Genomic DNA, 20901 nt, shown 5'->3' with positions numbered 1-20901 from the left:
AATATTTATGTCTTGACTATAGTGGAACCCATCAGGGATTCTTTCAGGGCGAGGCATCCCATCTCCAGTATGCCACTAGTACTCTTTCCTAGAACTTTTGAAAGTTCCATTGTATGGCAACTAGAATGCATGTCTAAGGATGGGGGGGGCACTGGTAAGGCTCATTGTGTTAAAATTGTCACTCTACTGAGCTTCTTCCTGGAATTAATATTTGAAGGATTTGCATCTTTCTTTCTTAAAGGCACAGAATCAACATTGACAGGAGAAAATAAATCATCACACAGGATAACAGATTTGATTTTATTTGGAATGTTAACTAGGCCTGAGTAGACAAACGCTATGTTTTATATATCTTCATCTTGCAAAAGCAAACACAATGGTTCTTTCTATACTCTTGGCTTTGGATATATATATAAAAAAAGACTTTCTTCTTATTCAAAGAAAGCTCGGTTCAAAGATTCCTTTATTTAAGGAAGATCGTATTCTCAACTATTCTCAAGGAAGTAACTGGAATGTACAAGATGCAGAACTTAGTCATCACCGCCGCACAAAGCCACCAAAATCTTTTCGTAATCTCCCTTTGTTTCATCCTGCATGTGGGGGGAAAATTGAAAAGAATTCATATCCAACAAAACCAGAGTAGTGCAATCATGTCCGTCTTGTTCATCTCACCCCTACTTATATTCTAAAACTAGGTTCATGCACTATACACGATCCTGTCTCCACTTGTTTGGCTGCAACCACACAAAACAAAAACTTAGTATTTTATACGTGCTGAAGAATTATTTCAAAAACTGGGTGAACACATGGTCTAGAGATTAATAAGGATAATAAAAAATCTTAATCTTAATTATAATTGCCTCAATTATATTACTGTGACCCCCATCCAAATACAGTCACAATATGTGTAATTCTGTCAATGGAAATAAAAATCGTGGACTCTTAAGTCCCATTGCAAACTGCAAAGTTACTTAGTTCTGGTTCTAATTCCTTAAACCAGGGGTGAAATGCTCTCGGTTCAGACCGGATCACCCCCCACCATGGCCAGCTGAGCCACACGATCATCAGAGGCTTTTTTTTTTTTTTTACTTTTAAAAGCATTTTTTCTACAACCTCTTCCGACGAAAAAATGCTTTTAAAAGTAAAAAAATAAAAAAATAAAAAAGCTCAGCTGGGATCATCAGAGGCTTTTCAAAGCATTTTTTCCTGCAACCTCTTGGCTGAAGAGGTGGTAAAAAAAATGCTTTGAAAAGTCTCAGACGATCCCAGCTGAGTTGCCTAATCAGCAGAGGCTTTTCAAAGCATTAGAAAAAATGCTTTGAAAAGTTAAAAAAAAAAAGTTGGCCATGCCCACCCAGTCACATTACACCCCCACCTCCACCCCCACCAAGCCATGCCCACAGAACCGGTAGTAACAAATTTTACATTTCACCCCTGCCTTAAATCCCCCTTAACCGCAAATAAAAGCAGAAATAACCTACCAAAATTGCCTGGCAGAGAGACACCCCATATTTTTTCTTGTAAAAACCTTTGATCTCATTCATGTCAATTTCAGCCCGTGACACCATAATTCTGTTCAGAGTTCTGTGGCGTGTTCCGGAACCCTGTGGGGAAAAGAATAGAAATAAACTCTTTTCATAATTCTCGAGTTTAAATGGCTTCCCTCTGCTTTGTTTTTGAGATAATTTAAACTCTCTTTGCCTTTAGGATAGGTCTCCAGACTTTCAAGTGACAACCCAGAAGAAGACAAAAGAGCCATTTGTAACTCGGAAAACATCAAGGATCCCACACCAAAGTGCCACCTCAGAGAAACAAAAGGCTTTTGCATATTCATTCAGGAATAGACATCATAATCTTTCTGTCTACACCCATATTAATGAAACTCAAGCCACACCTATCTGTACTAGAAATCTGAGTTCACACTCCATGTTTACGCCACCTGAGTTTCTGTTAGAGGGGAATCTGTCTCCATAGAGTCAGAGAGTCCTTGCTGTGAGCTTTTCTGATTTCAGAAAGGCCTCTGCTATTGTAAGCAACATAATGAATCACTCCCAGGTACTGTTTGCCAGGCAGGTTATGAAATCTTGCATATTCCCAACAGCAAACATTTGTGTGTGTGATTCCAAAGGTGCTTTTTCAAAGCACTTTTCTTTTTTTCCTTGAAGACATTTTGCTTCTCATCCAGGAAGCTTCTCCAGTTCTGACTGAATGGTGGGTGGGAATGGAAGGATTTATGTTACTTGAAAACGTTATTTCTAACTTTTGTGCCCAAAATTGTCTGCCATAACTGGAAATGTGGTACAAACTGATTATTCTCTTTTTCAAGAGAAAGGAACAGAAGATTGAAAATGTAATGTCTGTGTTGGCATGCTCCTTTAAAACAAAGCCCCCTCCCTGATAGTAACATTTCTTTTACCTTCATTGCTAGATAGAGCTTCTCAGCAAAGAAAGCAGGCTTGCTTACAGCACATTTCACTGGAAATGAGAAAGAACCGAGATTATTTATGACCATAAATTAACAAAAGCAAGGTGCAAAGAAAGAAACACAATGTTTTTTTTCCAAAGATTGTGATCTCGTGAATAATTACACATTATGGTTATATATAGCTAACGAAAGAATTGTGGCAGAACTGGACCGAGAAGCAGGAAGAAACCTTTTTATGACTTTAAGAAATAACCTTGAACTGCCTAATAAAGTTTTATCCAAAAAGTTAAAACACAGCTGGCAAAGAAAAGATGAAACAGATAGATGCTCCTCTGTTTTGTTGATATAACTGAATATTTCCCAAAGTTAATTTACATTTATTTATTTATTTATTTATTTATTTATTTATTTATTTATTTATCATGCATCCATGCATGCATTCATTCATAAAAAATAAGATATTCATTGCTTTCTCAGATTTACCAGTTTTCTTCTGGAAGTGATTGTATAATAAGATAGGACTCTTTCTGTTCCTGCATGAACCAAAACTCACTTATGGAATGACAAAAAATTAACAAAACCTAGTATAAAATACTTTGTTGTTATTAACTTCACTGATTGACAATGCAGGGCAAGATCTAAGGCTACTATGCCCTCCCCAGCTTCATGGGCAGTGTGTAGGGCTGGAGCCTTATTAACCTAAGAGGCAAATTTAATTTGTTTCTATTTTTATAGCTGCTCCTCTCAAGACTGGGTGGAAACCTCCCCCCCCCGGCAAAAATAAATACAAAAATACAAAATAAATACACAGTCAGCAACTGAGATCAAAGCAATAATAACTGGTGATAAAACCATATTGTGGCCCAAGTGACAATCTGACCTCCATCCCTAAGAACACGAGGGCGCTCACAAGCCTTCAGGGTCTTGTGAAAAGTCAAAAGGGTCAGGGCCAATCTGATCTCTTGGGAGAATAAAATTCCAGAAGGCATAATCTTGGGACCAAATTTAGGAAGGAACCACCTTTCGTACAGAAGAGGGTTACATACCAAGTGCCGTCAAGCAATTCTCAATGTCTCCTTTCAGCTCGAGGTCCAGAACTTTCTCCATGTCGTGTTTGCTGTAGTTCCGGTATCTCTGAAAAACTGAAACCAAAGAGAACAATTTGGAACACATTGTTCCCCTAACAAGTACACAGTATATGATTATGCTGCATGTATTTAATACTTTTCCTATCTATCAGATCAAGATTATAATCTGCTGTCAGCTTTTAGAAGGGACAGAGATGACATGCAAGGCTTCTGGGAGCTATACACACTCCTGGAATCTCAAATTATGCAAGTTCGATTTTAAATAAGAAGGGCTGCGCACTCCATTTCTGGATTGAAATACAGGTGGTCCTCGACTTGCAACTATAACTGAGCCCAAAATTTCAACTGCTAAGCTAGACAGTTGTTAAGGGAGTTGGTGCACCACTTTATGACCTTTTTTAAGTGAATCACTCCAATTTTTAAGTTAGTAACAAAGTTGTTAAGTGAATCTGTTTCCCCATTGACTTTGTTTGTCAGGAACTTGCAAAAGGTGATCCCATGACCCCAGGACATAAATACATACCAGTGGCCAAGCATGTGAACTTTAATCACATAACCATGGGATGCTGCAATGTCGTGTGTGAAAAATGGTCATAAATCACATTTTTCAATGCTTTTGTAACTTTAAGTGAATGGTTGTAAGTCGAGGACTACCTGTATACTAATTTTTGGCAGATTGTCCATTATGCAGCAGAATAGCTTTGTTTAACCCTCAATAATAAATTATTACACAGTATTTTTTTGCATTTTTTTAAAAAAAATCCTATTAAGACATTTCTCTTTAAAATAAAAGCATTTCAGCGACATGCCATTTATTGCTTTCTGCTTACCTCTTCGAAGGTGTGGGTGACTTCTGGTAGTGAGAATGTCAATGAAAACGTTAACATCAGTTCCTTTTTTTCTCTCTCCAGCCTCATATAATTTCTGTTACAATGAAAGAAATCATTTTGAGAGAGAAATTCCAAAACCTTAGAGATAATGTTCAAGCAAAACCGCATTTGTAACAGCATTCTTTTCAGAAGGTGTTAACTTGACCTCCAACTGCAGATGAAAGGCCTGAGAAGCAAACCATTTACTCTGGGATTATAACCACAGCAAAATCCGAACTCCAAAATTTTCAGCCCCATATCTCACACTCTTCACCGCTATATTAGCTCACATATGTGGGTGACTCTGAAAACTCAGGGATGTGTGTTAAATCTACTCCAGAGAAACTCTTTCTTGTTTCAGTTACAACAGCTATCATTTTGCCAGTATGAAAAATAAGGGTTTCCTTTGATCAGCTGATGGCTAATTAACAGATAAGGACATCATTTACCGTCAAAAGGTATCTCCCAAAAATTCAGTAGTTATTGATACTAATCAGTGGTGGGATTCAAAAAATTTTACTACCAGTTCTATGGGTGTGGCTTGGTGGGCATGATGTCGCTTGGTGGGCATGGCTTGGTGGGCGTGGCAGGGGAAGGATACTGTAAAATCTCCATTTCCACCCCACTCCAGGGGAAGGATACTGTAAAATCTCCATTTCCACTCCACTCCAGGGAAAGGATACTGTAAAATCTTCATTTCCACCCCACTCCAGGGGAAAGATACTGTAAAATCTCCATTCCCTCCCCAACCCACTAACCTGCTTTCCAGCTCCGTTCTGTGCAGGGCAACAAAAGAAAACCCAGCCGATCAGCTGGGACTCGATCAGCTGGGACTCGGGAGGCAGTGAATAGATGAGGGCAGGGCCAGTCAGAGGTGGTATTTGCCGGTTCTCCAAACTACTCAAAATTTCCACTACAGGTTTTACAGAACCAGTCAGAACCAGCTGAATACCACCTCTGATACTAATGTCCTGATTAAAAACAGTTCCCTGAGGGTTCCCCACAACTAATGGACACATGAGGAAGTTAATCACATTCAGGGACTAGATTCAACTCATTTAATGACCCCAACCAGGCACAGCTCGGTAGCAGCTAATGTTAAAGGATTAAAGGCTTCAGCATAAATCCTACCCTCTGACATTTTAATGTGCATTATTTCCTATTTCTTTTGTCTACATAGACATATGTTTCCTGCAGGATCTATCACTTCCTCTCTTGGCTTGCAATTCTAATACCTTTCTTTAACAGATGAGTTTCCATGAGCAACCCCATCTGAGAAACATAAGATGGCTCCTAGAACGGATCAGCCAATGGGAAAAGCAATGGCAGGAAGTAAATCCCCCAACAAAGATTGATTATAGATCCCACGTCCTTTTGCTCATGCCATTTGGTGGTTGTAAAATTTAAAACGGGTCTTGCATCCAATAGTCCCCCTTCTGCTGGGAAATGTCTGTGGAAATTCTCAATCATAGAGGTCATAGTTGTCCTTAAAATGCTTTTTCCAAAAGGCAATTGGACTTCCTTAGTTTTTTTTTTTTTTTTGCTTTGAAAACATTTCGCTTCTCATCCAAGAAGCTTATTCAGCTCTGTAATAAAGAAGCTTCTTGGATGAAAAGCAATATGTTTTCAAAAGGAAATAATCAAGGAAATCCAGTTGTCTTTTGGAAAAAAAAAGGACCCTTGGGACATTCGGCTGGGAAATGCAGCTCCGTATTCTTTCTTTCTCGGGAACGTGGGAGAAATGCATGGAATGGATTCACTTGCCTGAAGGAAGTCCCGTTTTTGATAGACAAGACAAAAGAGACATCAAAGATAGCAATAAGTATTTCTTACCCTTGCATCATTGTCTACCAACTCTTCATTCACATGTGGATTTTCATCCCGGTCACCCTGAAACAAATCAGTCACACTTAGTTTCAATATTGTATACTGCAATCACAGATCATTCCTGAACCAACAGGACTTCTGAGCATCATGGAGTAATACATACCTTTACTAAGGCAAGCAAAGCCTTCCTAAAATCTCCAGATGTGTCCGAGACAATGTCTTTGGCAAGGTCTGTCTTAAAAGCTGCAGAAGAGCAAACATATTGAGAAAAGAGCTTCAAACGCAAGCATTAGCCATAAATTTTCTTCCTTACATACAGCTTCTACATTTTTACTCAACTCATTCTGTAATCTCCTTAGGCTTGCATTTTTAAATCATTGCTTAGATTTCACAATGCAAGATGTAAATGATACCTTGAAAGCAATCCATGAAAAAATTCCAATTTTATTTTCATTGGGAAACTTGCAGGTTATCATAAATAAAAAAATATCGTTATGTCAAGTTATTTTCAATTAGATGTTCAAAAACAGAATATGACTTTACAGATGCTCTATTCCCTTTTGAACATTAGATTGACAGCCTGTTCATTTTTATCTTCAATTGGTGAAAAACTAGTAGAATTTAGCATTCTAAAATTCCTTACAAATTATCAGCTGGTTTTTTTGTTCAGGTGTTCCAAAAACCAGATACTTCATCTGTATCAACAAATGACTACCAAAATGCATCACATTGTTGGCTGAAGAGGCATTAATAAAATAGATCTAAGGTGTTTTTTAAGGAGTAATTTACCTTCTTGATAGTGTCTGTTGAGGTCTCTAATTTGTAAATTGTTCCTTGATGTCAGAATCTCAATTAAGATATCTTCATCTGTTCCAAGCCCCTGTTTGGCAATAAATCAATATACATAAGCAAAGCTTTGCTTTGTTTTTATAAAAGAACTTATTCCATCAAGTGCAATGTTCAGGCAGATGCAGAAAACATTTGGCTATAAAACGTTACTGAGCTACAAGTCCAGCTTTTATGCCCTTGCTGGAAATATTAATTTACCTATATCTACCTGCATGACAAATTACAATAATGGAATCTTGAACTACAAAGATTAACATGGGGCTGGCTTACATTTTATTTTGTCATGTCCTTATTATCATCCATTTAGACTACTGCAATGTGCTCTACATGGGACTGCCTTTAAAGACCACTTGCAGAGGTCAAAATACAGGGGCTTGGCAGTTGCTGATGGGTTCCTCTTACACTATTCTGCAGATCCTGCACAGGGTCTCTATTAATTTCTGAGTGCCATTTTAAGTGCAGTTTTAACCCATAAAGCCTATTCTGGCTTTACTCCTTATTTACAGGACTGTATTTCTCCACTGAAGTTGTACCAAATGTTCCAATGATGCTTGGAGAAGCAGTGGATACTTTTTTATTTTCAGGAGGTCAGGGATCTAAAGCCGAGAAGTGCAATTTTTCTATCCCTCTGGAATGGCAGCTGAATTGACTCTGACATTATACATTTTCCCAGAGGAGTTGAAGATGAAACTTTCCCAGAAAGCTATGGAAGTGTGACATTGCTTGACTTCTATCAATGGTTTTAGTATTCGGATGGTTATAGGTATTTAGGCCTTACTATGTATTAGTTTTTATTTTTGTTGTAAACCACAGAGAGTTTAGATTGCCGTATGGTATAAATCTGATACATAAATGTTAATCTTTCTTGAGGGCACTGTGGAAAAGACTCTTAATGCTTATCTTCTTTTTTGACTTTAATAATTTGTCAAAACTATCCCATAATTTCAAAGGAAGAATAATTCTACAGTATATTGCTCCCCAATGCAGGTAACTCTAATTTCTTCTAACTGTGAAACTGAGTCCTGTCTGATAAATTGCCTTGTAATTTCCAAGAAGTTTCCTCTTCTAATATGCCAGGATTGTATTAATTATACTGAAATATTTTGAGAGAAAAAGAAAGGAAAAGAGAAACAAAGAACAGAAGGAATTGGATGGATACAACCTAAGCTGTTTTGAAAAATGTTCGGTTGGGAACGACAAAGAAGGAATATTATTGAAATGGAGTGATTCCACGCACCAGAAAACAATTATATTAACTGCATTTACTCTAGATTCTTTCTGTCCTTGATCACTTCACTATGGACTTTTAGAATTTAACACCTAGCACTTAATAGAACTTGGAGGACCAAGTGGGAATTCAACCCAAAATAGTTTGCATTGTACTGAATCATGTGATTACCCCCCCCCCCCCCCCCCGCCTCCATATTGGCTATATATTTATAGTGCAATCATCCTGGAACTCCTTCAGCTTCTTGACTGAACATATGACAACTTCCAGCAAACATACCATTCATTCCAATGTTTCTGTAAACCAAGGGTGTCCAATCTTGGTTACTTTAAGAATTGTGGACTTCAACTCCTGAAATGCCCCAGCCACTGGCTGGGGAATTCCAGGAGTTGAAGTCCACAAGTCTTAAAGTTACCAAAGTTGGACACCCCTGCTTTAAGCTGAGGAGAAGATTTCTTTCTCTCTCTCCCCCTCTCTTTAGTATAATGTCCACCCAAGCCTTGGAAGAAAAACATACCTTCATAGAGTATTTAAGCTCATCAGCATCAAATTGGGCAGGAGTTTTCAGCATAGCCACAACGACATCTTCTAAATTGCTTTTGAGAGCTTTTTTCAAAGCGTCTTCCAGAGACTATGAGCAAAAAAAAATGTATAACAACTGTTTATAGAACTTATTCAGATGATAAACATTACTTTCTAAACACACAAGAAAATGTTCGACACCAAACCATGTATAAGTACTTCATTCTTCCTGCCTCAAGGAAAAAACAGTTGGTTTACATTTTTTTTAATATGTACATAACTCCCTTGTCTTTTGTCCTCTGGACATGTGATAATCTCCTAAATGAAGCTCTTGCACTTACAGAACAAACAGTTCTGGTAGATTTGTTGAAGTCCTTGTTAGTTTATCCTTGTAAAGTGGCTTTTCTTTGCTCTTTCTGTTCACACCCATTCACAGGTGGGGCTTACCTGCCTGTAGCTGAATGATCCAGGTTCTTTTTTTTTTTTAAAGGAGCCAAACTCCTATTTTCAAGAAGAGACTGGACAGCCATTTGTCCAAAATGGTATTTCATGTCTTGCTTGAGGAGAAGGCTGGACTAGAAGACCTCCAAAGTCCTTTCCTCTCTATGTAATATGTTCTACAATGAAACGCTTCAAACCCAAATCAGAATCATGATGGTCAACTGGAAGCTATACCTCTCCTCCCACCAATATTAAAAAGCTAGTGTGCTTTATGTAGCCTATTTTTAGAAGTTTTGTTCCAAACATCAACATGGTAATGAATTTAATATTTTATTTATTCATCTCAGCCATTCTTTCTCAAACTTGGCAATTTTAAGATGGGTGGACTTCAGCTCCTAGAATTCCCCAGCCAGCAAACTTCTGAATTCTGGGAGTTGAATTCCACACCTCTTAAAATTGCCAAGTTTGAGAAAGACTGATTTAGCATACATAATATGCTAAAAGTGAAAAGTATCTATGCAAGGTATGTACTAATGAAGTTACCTTGCCATTCATCTGTTGATAAGTTCTTTTGATATGCTGTCGTTGCTCATTGGTTCTTTTGGTCAAAATATTGATGATGCCTGCTTCATCAACTCCTAAATCATGAATGAAGGGAGGAAATTTCATTAACACAAATATAATCAATTCAGTCCACACTAGCCATCAGCCAACAAATCAAAAGATAACACTGTTGCTCAACTGAGTTACCAATAAAGTTGTTTTCATCAACATGTTTAGCCTGGTGCAAAACCATTTTTTTAATTCCTTCCAACAGTACATTGGAAAGAGAAATATGTCAAGGGATATTGGATTCTGTCCAGCTGAAGAACAACTTTCTAAAACTAGAATGGAACTAGATTTGGTATGAGGTAAAGAAGCCTCCAAAGATAAATTTAAGTTTAAACATGGGACAGGTTCTACCAGAGGCTCTAAAGAAAAAAGTCCCATCAATTCATATTTTTGAGACTATCACAGATGCATCCATTCTAAACCCACCTCTCCCTTTCTTGCTGGTCACATAACTAAGAGTATTTTTAAGAGGTTGGAAAGAATTCCAGAAGTCACATTCTGCATGCTTGCTAACTGCTCTCATATGCCTCTATTCTCTCTAAATGCTTAAAATTACTCTTGCCTGTCTTTATCACATCAACATTTAGTTCACAGGTGTCCAACCTTGGCAATTTTAAAACTTGTGGATTTCAACTTCCAGTATTTTCCAGTCAACCATATTGGCTGGGGAATTCTGGGCGTTAAAGTCCATAAGCCTTAAAATTGCCAAGGTTGGACACTCCTGATTTAGGGAAATGTAAGGCATTGCAAAATACAGCCTTTTGCTGAATGGGATGGCCTGCGTGATAATTCAAGGAAAAGGAAACAGAAGAAATCAAGAAAAAAATGACAGCATGATTTGAACTATGTTGCTGCAATTTTGACTTTGCTGAAACTGTCTCGATCTGTTCCACAAGATACTTAGGAAAAAGGACACAAAAATGTGGGTGCATTTTTGCACAGACCTTTCATTTAAAAATGGGCTAAATTAGCATTAGCACTGGAGAAATAAGAATCTGAGCAAAATTCAGCATCTACATTCACAGATATTATCTTTCCTTCCTACCTTTAGCAGTTATGGCTTTGTGTAGTGCAGTCGCATCAGCTGAAGGATCAAAACTGGGATAAGCATGGACTGCTGAACCAGTTTTACAATTTTTCTGTTAAGAATAAATTGAAAAATTAAAACATTTAATTTGCTTTAAAATTAAAAATCTTTTCTTGCCCAAATCTTCAAGGTACATTCAAAAATAATTATTAGATGAAAACTAAAGAATAACCCAGATGATGCAATGATGGAAACCCATTTTCACCATTTGTAAGGGAATATGCTAAGAGGCATTCATTATAATAAGTAATTATAAAATGATAATATGTTACTATTATATCTGACTCAGTATGAAGAGCAGAATGATCTTGACACTGGTGCTTGCTTCTGGATGAGCTTACAGATTCTATGAATGCAAAATCTTTCCTTTTTTAATATTTGTGTTTTTCAGCAATGTCCCAGTAGTATAGCTATTCCACAGTATCAGTATTGATTTCAGGCTGTTTTTAAATATCAATAATCAGAAACTATATGCAGGTGGTCTTTGACTTACAACCATTTGTTTAGTGACTGTTCGAAGTTACAATGGCACTGAAAAAAGTGACTGATGACCGTTTTTCACACCTACAACCATGGCTGCATCCCTATAGTCACATGATCAAAATTTGGATGCTTGGCAAAGAGCCATGCAGTGGTGAGAATGCAGTATTGCAGATTAACTCTACCGACTGCCAGCAGTTCAATGCCGACTGGCTCAAGATTAACTCAGCCTTCCATCCTTCCGAGATGGGCAAAACGAGGACCCAGATTGTTGTGGGCAATATGCTGACTCTGTAAACCACTTAGAGAGGGCTGTAAAGCCCTGTATAGTAGCAGCAGTATATACATCTAAGTACTATTGCTATTGGCAATTAGCATGTATTTATGATGGTTGCAGTGTCCTGGGGTCATGTGATCATCTTTTGTTACCTTCTGACAAGCAAACTCAATGGGAAAGACAAATTCATTTAACAACTGTGTCACTAATTTAACCATGGTTGTGATTCATTTAACAACTGTGGCAAGAAAGGTTATAAAATAGCAATAGCACTTAGACTTATATACCGCTTCATAGTGCTTTTACAGCCTTCTCTAAGCGGTTTACAGAGTCAGCATATTGCCCCCAACAATCTGGGTCCTCATTTTACCCACCTCGGAAGGATGGAAGGCTGAGTCAACCTCAAATGAGACAAAACTCACTTAACAACTGTCTTGCTTAGTAATGGAAATTCTGGGCTCAATTGTGATCATAAGCTGAGGACTACTTCTCGAAGTTTTTATTTTAGGAAGTCAGCTAAATACTGCCTCAGTATTTTGAAACTCTTTTCTCTATCTCAGAAAGGAAAAGGTCACTCCCAAATTTCTTTCGGCGGCTCATGTTTGCCTCATCATTGCTAAAAACCAGCAAAGTTCATTTCCTGCTTTTCTGAAGTGAAAAGCATATCAGACCTGTAAGGCAAACCCTTAAAAATAAGCTTAACACCATTTAAAAAGAACATCACCACCTATTCAAATACCATAGGGGCAGTGGTGAGTTGCCCCCGGTTCGCACCAGTTCTATAGAGCCGGTAGTAAAACTGGCGGGAGGCTCCGCCCACCAACCTCAACGTCATCAAAATGCTTCCGTGCGCAACCCTGTTGCAAACCGGTAGTAAAGGTAAGTAGAATCCACCCCTGCATAGGGGGGGAAATAAGACAGTCTGCCTTTCCACAGGTGTGTGTGCCACAAGGCTCAACTTTTGGCATCGTTGCTCCATTTACCAGCCCAAAAAATATGAAATGCATGTATTTACAAATGTTATGCTAATTTCAAAATTTAAATTAATGTGTGCTAAATTTAAATGCATGCATAAAAGGATTGGACAAAGGCTGCCCACCCCAGTACTGATCAGTAAAGTATCAGTTGGAGAATAGGAGGAAAAAACTAAAAAAAAAATCTCCTATCATTTAACACACTGATTATTCAAAGAAAGAGGAAAAGAAACTGCTGAAAAAAAAAAAAAAAAGAGCTATGGGCTGCTGGTCTGAGCTCCGAGCTTGGCAATTTGGTTACAAATGTTTCATCATTATTTGAGGAGACATCATCAGTGCGCTATGAATTGTGGTTGTCTTTTTTTTTTTTTTTTTAATTTGATTTATATGCCGCCCTTCTCCGGAGACTCAGGGCAGCTTACAGTGCGTTAAGCAATAGCCTTCATATTTTGTATATTTTATACAAAGTCAGCTTATTGCCCCCACAAACTAGGTCCTCAATTTACCTACCTTAGAAAGGATGGAAGGCTGAGTCAACCGTGAGCCTGGCAAGATTCGAATTTACTTTAATTGCAGACAGCTGGTGTTAAATTACAGTGCTTAGTCTGCAGAGCTATCCAGGCTCCTGGTCTGCGACAGACCAGCACAATTCAAAGCACACTGACGATGTCTCCTCAGACCAACTACCAACCCCAGCTACATATATTCAAATACATTTCAGGAAGAACTATTTCTGTCGGTGACACTCTGCCTGCAGAGCATCTTATGACAGCTCCCATCCCTTTAACTGGAGTTCCAACATTCCTTTGTAAAGTCAAATTGATTAGTTGTTAGAGAAACTTACAATGTATTGTGGTTCTTCATCCTCCATAAACCTGGCTTGCTTCAGGAATTCTGATACAAAGGCCATCTTGATTCAACTTTCTGCAAAGGGAAAAGATGAAACAGAATGAAGTGACAAACTGCTTTCCCCTTTTTTCTTTCTTTCGCTTTTTTATTCTGCAGGAAAAGGCCCTTTACCCGTTTTAGGCATTCTAAGAACTAAGAATTGGAAAAGTCGAAGAGGGTTCCTCTCCCCCTTTCCAAAAGAGAAACCCAAATTCCAATACATCCAGAGGGCATCAGGTTGGGAAATATAGCATCATTTACTGATTTATTCTGCCCTGTTACTGGAGTTAAGAGAGGAATGACTAGGGGTTAAAAAAAAAAAACACCACAAAGCGAACTGAGGCTACAACTTGTACTAGATCTTAAGATCTTCTTGGTTTCAGCCATGAATAATTTTATTAAGGCATTATTAGGAAGATACCATTTTATATTATTTTTTTCAGAAAAAAATGTTTTGCATTAGCAAATTATGCTGTTCTTTATAAATTTCCCCCAACACTCAACCTATCTAGGGCAACAATCAATGCCTCTTTTAGGATATGCAGAATTACGCTGCATTTCTGAAGTCATTTTAACCATCTATTTACAAGACTTAAATGTCCACCTATCTCATACAGTGACTCTAGGTGGCTCACAACAATCCATAAACCATAATTAAAAACATACCCCTCCCCCAGGCACTAGACCAAACATCATCAGAAGTCAACCCCCAATCCTAGCCCGATGTTTGGGGAAAGAGCCAGGTCTTCACAGTCCTCTGGAAGGCTGAAAGGGTTGGGGACCTCTGATTTCTGGTGGGAAGCTATTCCAAAGACCTGGAGCGATCACCAAGAAGGCATGCCTCCAAGGTCCCATCAAGGGGACCTTAAGGGAGGCAACCTGGAGCTCAGCCACCCTATCTGACCTAGTAATGTCAGATACCCTCTGGGAGAGGCAGTCCTGCAACTAACCTAGGCCTGTGCCATATAGGACTTTAAAGGTAATAACCTTTAGAAAGCACCTGGAAGCCAGTATAGTTCGTGCAATGGTGGTATGATTTGGGTGAACCACAGGACACCTAAAATTGTATGTGCCGCTACATTCTGGACTGGTTGCAGATTTCTGATGTCTTCCAGGGCAGCCTGATTAGAGCTCATTGCAGTAATACAAATAGGAGGTAATTAAGACAGAGGTGACTGTGAGAAGCCCCTCAGTTCAGGAATGGGTGTAATTGGTGCAGAAGTAGTGGTTCGCACCGGTTCTTATAGAACTGGTAGTTAAACCGGCAGAAGGTTCCGCCCACTTACCCTGACGTCATCAAAATGCTCCTGCACTTGCGCAGAAGAGCGCACGCACAGGCCCGTTGCAAACCAGTAGTAACAGTAAGTAGAACCCACCCCTGTGCAGAAGACAGATTTGAGCAAATGCCTCTCTAACACTCATAATGCTACTTATTTTTGGGTAATGAAACATCACAACCAAGCTCAGACAATACATTCATTCATTCTCTGGCCATGGCTACCACCTCTTCTTCCAGCAGGAGTTGTGAGTCCAAAAGGAGTGCCAAATTGCTCACCAGATCTGTATAGGGAAGTGTTACCTAATCCAGAGTCAGACATGATAATCACCTGACTCCAGGGGACAAAAACCAAAACCAGTCCATCTTGCCAGCATTCCAGCCAGCTTCTCTCCATTCAGGCCTTTATAGCTCCAGGCTCTAAACTAGCACTTGAATAAAATAACTTGCTGGACATGGGGTAGAGACATATAATTGGTTAACATCAACATACTGATGATATCAAACGCCATGCCAGTGGATTACCTCTCCCAGCAGCTTCATATGGATGTTAAGTAGGAGAGAGCCTTGAGGACACCAAATGGGGCCTGTGACTGAACCTCTCCTCCCCTCAATAACATTGACAGGTACTAGCCACAGAAAAAGGAAATGACTCAGTATAGAACAGTGACACCCCCACAATTCCCTGGAGCAAGTCCAGCAAAATACCAGCTCAACTAATCCCTGCAACTCAACTTCACAAAGAGAGCTTGTATCCAGCTATGCATCCAGGGCAGCTCCCCTAAAGACTACTAGAGATTCCAAAATAACAACAGCTAGCCCAGCAGCCCCGCCCCAGAGTCACATCTGGTGTCACACTTGAAACCTGTGAGAGTATGTTTCTCGGAGAAGAAGACCCACATCTACGACCAACCAGATTTTGGTAATGCAGGCCAGATCAGTTCTCTTATCCATAATCAGCTGAGATAAGATTTACTGCAAGCCAACATGGCATTAAGCAGGGGCAGCTGAAGTACAGGTCCTCCAAGGCTGTGAAGACTAGGTTTTGAGGCTGAGCACAGGGGCCTGGAAAGCAACACAAGTGTTAGCTGCCAGGTTGGCCTTCCCAGAGAATGGCCTGCCTGCTGCATCCCACATCTCCCTATCCCGTTACTATCTCACTGTCAATCCCTGCCCACTGCCTTCCTACTGCCTCTACTTCTGAAATAATCTCAGCCAGTAGAATTTCCAGATCTTTTCCTGCACACAGCCAAAACTCCAAGGTGGATGTGTTCCTAAACCTGCTCTATGATCCCAGCTGTTGGGGAGTCCATTCTGATCCTAATCCCAGGAGGAAAACAATGGAGACCTCCCAGTATGGCCACTGATCCACATAGTTGGTCTGGTGACCACCACAAGATTTAGTTTCATTCCTGCTGATGCAGTGGTGAAATCCAATTTTTTTTACTACCGGTTTTGTGGGCATGGCTTGGTGGGCATGGTGTGGCTTGGTGGGTGTGGCAGGGGAAGGATACTGCAAAATGTCCATTCCCACCCCACTCCAGGGGAAGGATACTGGAAAATCCCCATTCCCTCCCTACTCCAGGGGAAGGATATTGCAAAATCTCCATTCCCACTTACCACTCTGGGGCCAGCCAGAGATGGTATTTGCCAGTTCTCCGAATTACTCAAAATTTCCGCTACTGGTTCTCCGAACTGCTCAAAATTTTCCCTACTGGTTCTCCAGAACCTGCTGGATTTCACCCCTGTGCTGATGTTATAAGTGTATGTATGTATGTATTATAACTACACACACTGTAAGATCCAGCCAACTTGTACATTTCATGGACTGCTTTCTGGACCATTACAAACCTTTGATACTGGCTGGAGAAACACTTTTGGAATTACAGTTGAATTGCATGGTTGCACAAAATAGGAGGATCAATCTTAAACTGACTGAAACGAGCATAATTCAACAAACTGAAAAGTAAGAAAATATTTCTAAGATTTCAACCTCTTTACTCAGAAGTAAGTACTGAGTTCCATCTCATTAATAAGTGCATTTCAGATTCAGCTGGGTATGCAAGTTCCTTCCAAATGAAGGGACAACTATCTTTTCTCTGTCATTATGCAGGACTCCTTAATTCTCAGGTCACTCTTCTTGGATGACCAGAGGCAGCAGAAACTTGAAAAACCTGTCTCCCCCCCCCCCCATTCCTGAAAAACCTCTAACAAGGAAGAAGCATCTCCTTCCAAATATACTTGTGAAAAATAAAAAGACTGCAAATAACATTCTGAAGTTCTTGCATTCCTATATTAAAAATAACTACCAACAAAAACTTAATTAAACTTAGTTGCCTTTTTGAAAAAAAAAGACATATTTTATTTTTGGTGCGGTTTGCAAAGGAATAAACATTTAACAATTGAGTAACAGTTAAGCAAGCTTTCCTTAACCACAGGGTGTATGTTTTTTCTATAAAAAAAAAAAAAAGTTTCCACATAAGGCACTGAGCGCATTTTTTCCCTCTTAACTCATACTTTGGCAGATAAAAATAATTCTGCTTTCTATGGTAACGGAAAAGAACAGGAAGAGGGAAAAAATGCAGTTATTTAGCATTAAGCTACCGACTGCTATAAACAATTTTAACTCCATGAGTAGTTTATGCAGTTTTAAATGCCTTCTACAGCCTTACTGTAAAATACAAACAAGAGAATCAGATATAAACTTATATAATCTTATAGCTCTACATTGACTTAGAAAGAAGTCCAAGTAAGTTATACTCCAGAGTAAATAAGAAGCTACATACTTCTAAAATTATCAGTAAAGGACAAATATCAAAAGAGCCATACCTTTCCCTTTTCCAAAACTCAGAAACAATATTTTCCAAGCTGGGAAATGAGCCTGTGGAAAACTTTAAGTTGTGGTTCCTACTTTTATAGACCCAGCAGGAAGCCACACCTAGCAACCAGTGCTTACCAAGAGCCCTGTGATTGGTTGCTCAGAAGGCTAAATACAGGACTTAGTCAAAAGACAAGCCTTTCAAACAAACTAACCTCTCGCTTGAAGAAACTGATTTCTTAACTAATGCAGAAACTGCCGAAAGTCAGGGAATAAATGTTGTGTAATGTTCTTGGGGATGCCTTGAAGGCAATGGCATTAACTGTTGAAATGCCTCAATAAGCTATTGCAATATACTGCATGATTTATAGTTCAATATATAGACAAATGTCTGCATAAACTAGGCTATTCTGTTACAGCTGATATTCAGGATTATTTCAGGATGATCTCCCAGATCATTAAAGGAAAGATGCAAAAGGAGGGACAAAATAAAATGTGAATGACAAAAATTAAAACATTTTTAAAAAATATTTTAAATAATTAAATTGAATTGTTGAATTGTCCCATGGCGAGTGGGCTCCTTGGCAAATTGGCTGTGCTGTATTGTCTCATGGTGAGTTGCCCCATTTTGCTGTTACCATTCCTTCATCATTACATGGAGCACTCAGTGGTGGGTTGCTACCGGTTCATCCCAGATCGGGCGAACCAGTAGTGGCAGTGGCGGGAGGCTCTGCCCACCCACTAAGACATCTCTGTGCATGCATAGAAGTGTTGTGCGCCCGTGAACAAACTGGTTGCGACCTAAATTGAAACCCACTACTGGCAGCACTGTAAGATTTTTCATGGATAGGTAAAGAAAAGGCACCCAATTAGGTATGTTCTTATGTTTCTCTCTCTCTCCCTCCCTCCCTCTCTCTCTCTCTCTCTCTCTCTCTCTCTCTTTCTCCCTCTCTCTCTCTCTCTCTGTGTCTCTGTAAAATGGGCAACTATCACTTGTCAAGAAGATAAATATTATCTGTCAAAAGGCAGTATGTAAAACGATAAGCTCAGGGAGATAATATGAGTTCATCCGCACACCATCATTTCCAAACTTCATCTTTCATCCCAGAGAATTTCCAAAGTAGCAGGATCTAGAACAAGAAAGTATCAGATCTTGGATGCAAAAAAGTAGCCAAGAAAGAAAAAAGATCAACAAAACCCTAGAAGCTTCTCCTTTCTAATTCTAATTTTCTGGAAACGGAGCTAAGGTGGGTGTATAACTTTAAGGAAGACATGATCACTTCACCATAGGCCTCTTCAAGTGTTATGATGACTCATGTGACTATAACAGTGCAATCTCTGTTAGAAAATCAGCAGGCCTTGGATTGCAAGACCTCTGTCTTGTTCTTTTTCTTATGTTCCCAACAACCTAACTCTTCCATGTAAGTAAGTCAGAATGTTTAAAGGCTGAAGAATAAAGGATGTTTAATGAAAATGCATAATTGTAGTGCAATATTGTGGCTGAAAAATACCCTTCTCAATTGTCACTATCTTTTAATGTGAAAGAAGCTGAAACTACACTTATAGAGAGTATTATTGTTGAATTAATGTATAGTAGAATGTTTCCAAATTGGTTTTGCTGGTTGCAACAGAAGACTGAAGTTGAATCCTTTTCCATCACCATGTTTCTGTTCCAAGTTATTTGCTGGATGAGGCATAGTTGGACTGATGCACATTTTCCAAGGATGAGCAGGAACTGAGACAGCAGCAAAGATTAAAAGCAGTCTCTTCTCTTCCCACATGAGTTGTCATTCATATCTCCTCCCCTTTAGCCAACTTTTTCTAAGGATGTGATTAATGCTAAATAAAATCTAATGAAAGAAAAATAAAAGGCCAGATTCAATCTGCACAGTACTAAGTGGAGGTGATTAATTTATAGCACAGTCCTAGAGGTATATACAGTAAACATGCAAAGCTGGAAGTTGTATGTAGAATTGCAGATGTTAGATAGGAGCAAATTCCTAAATTACCTGTAGACCTATTTAAGTTGAATACATGCATCTTGGATGCTGAATCATTATGTTTGTTAAGAATCTAACAAACAAAGCTTAAGGCCTCCTGAATCTGAAAGAACAAAAAAAAAAAAAAACATCCTAGAAAAAGGCACCTGCAAGAATCAAACTCATCTATCTATCTTTTATTATTGTCTAAATATACAGGGTGGGGAACAATGGCCCTTTTATGACCTGTGGACTTCAACTCCCAGAATTCAGGAATTCTGGGAGTTGAAGTCCACAAATCATAAAGGGGAGCCTTTCTACCCTAGAGGAACCTCCCAGGATGTTGCTATTCTTTTAATTAGCCTCATTTAATTCTTCTAATTAGCTCAAAGTAGAAGTGACTGATTTACCAGTGACAGTCAAACTGAGTAAGCTTGGTCTTTGGCTTTTATATAAGGTACAAAGTACCTACATTCCTTTTAGCAATTTTAGCTCTTTCTATTCAACATCTTTCCCTCTGACACTAATAATCCTCATATGTCGGATTATTGGGCTGCGGAAGTGTCTTTCAGCTACAAGGAAATGAACGAATTTCCGGTTACTTCTCAAAGCCCTAAATCTGACGAAGAAGACTGGGTAAGGCTGCCTTCTTCATTCGGCTCCCTAAATGAATCAATCAGAGATCTTCAATAGCAATCTCTACCCAGCTCTCTAAAGAGAGAAGAAACAAATTGGATTCCACTGAAGAGAAGACGGGCTGCCTTTAAGCCTTGCTTCAATGAGGAGCGGTTTCCGTGACTCAGAGGCACTCCTATCCCCTCCTTCTCACAAATACCAGCACTCCCTTTCTCAGCTCTGCCTTTTGTGAAATTCCTCGGCTGTGTTGACATTTAACAAATGCATTTGGTGTGGCTTGCAGGGGCAAAGAACATTAGGAAATTGCAAAAGGAAATGTTAGTCTGGTTTCCCCCCATGCTCTGAGTATGTTGCACTTCGATTCAACTCTGCTATAGAAATGGCTAGTGCCTAGTACAGTGATGGTTAACCTTTTTGGTGCTGAGTGCCCAAAGCATGTGTGTGTGCCACAGCCCCCAAAATGCAATGTGAGTGCCCCCCACGCATACACTCTGCACATGCATGCATGTTCCCTGCACATGTGCCCCCCCTGCGCATGTGCCCCCCCTGCGCATGTGCCCTGGGCCCCTGTTTTGGCTTCCAGGTCAACCCCATCGAATCCTAGCTGCCTTCTGCCTTCCACGAT

At 39.3% G+C, this 20901-nt stretch overlaps 1 protein-coding gene across 1 annotated transcript; it reads right to left on the bottom strand.

Annotated features, from left to right (window-relative positions):
* Positions 1-286: 286 nt before the first annotated feature.
* Positions 287-17746, bottom strand: ANXA1 (annexin A1). Its single transcript, XM_070935606.1, has 13 exons — positions 17673-17746; positions 13524-13603; positions 10907-11000; positions 9793-9887; positions 8804-8917; positions 6999-7089; positions 6373-6452; positions 6216-6272; positions 4344-4437; positions 3472-3567; positions 2417-2475; positions 1482-1604; positions 287-590 (listed from the first exon to the last, which is right to left on the bottom strand). The coding sequence occupies exons 2-13, from the start codon at positions 13587-13589 to the stop codon at positions 531-533; spliced, it is 1029 nt and encodes a 342-aa protein (XP_070791707.1). The 5' UTR covers positions 13590-13603; positions 17673-17746; the 3' UTR covers positions 287-530.
* Positions 17747-20901: the final 3155 nt, after the last annotated feature.

The sequence above is a fragment of the Pituophis catenifer genome, unplaced genomic scaffold (assembly GCF_029215685.1).
Source record: "Pituophis catenifer annectens isolate HBS135680 unplaced genomic scaffold, rPitCat1.0.hap2 SCAF_2, whole genome shotgun sequence".
In the NCBI taxonomy this organism is placed as follows: Eukaryota; Metazoa; Chordata; class Lepidosauria; order Squamata; family Colubridae; genus Pituophis; species Pituophis catenifer.
The sequence above is the reverse complement of the archived record's forward strand: the minus strand, read 5'-3'. Positions and strand labels throughout refer to the sequence as shown.

Bases quoted from the DNA above. Each gene is read 5' to 3' on its own strand.
- ANXA1 (XM_070935606.1), bottom strand. From the start codon at position 13,589: ATGGCCTTTGTATCAGAATTCCTGAAGCAAGCCAGGTTTATGGAGGAT. The intron at 6,453-6,998 runs GTAAATTACTCC...GCTCTTCTGCAG, and splicing joins CAACAGACACTATCAAGAAG to CTTTTAAGACAGACCTTGCC. The intron at 4,438-6,215 runs GTAAGAAATACT...TCATTGTAACAG, and splicing joins TGGTAGACAATGATGCAAGG to AAATTATATGAGGCTGGAGA.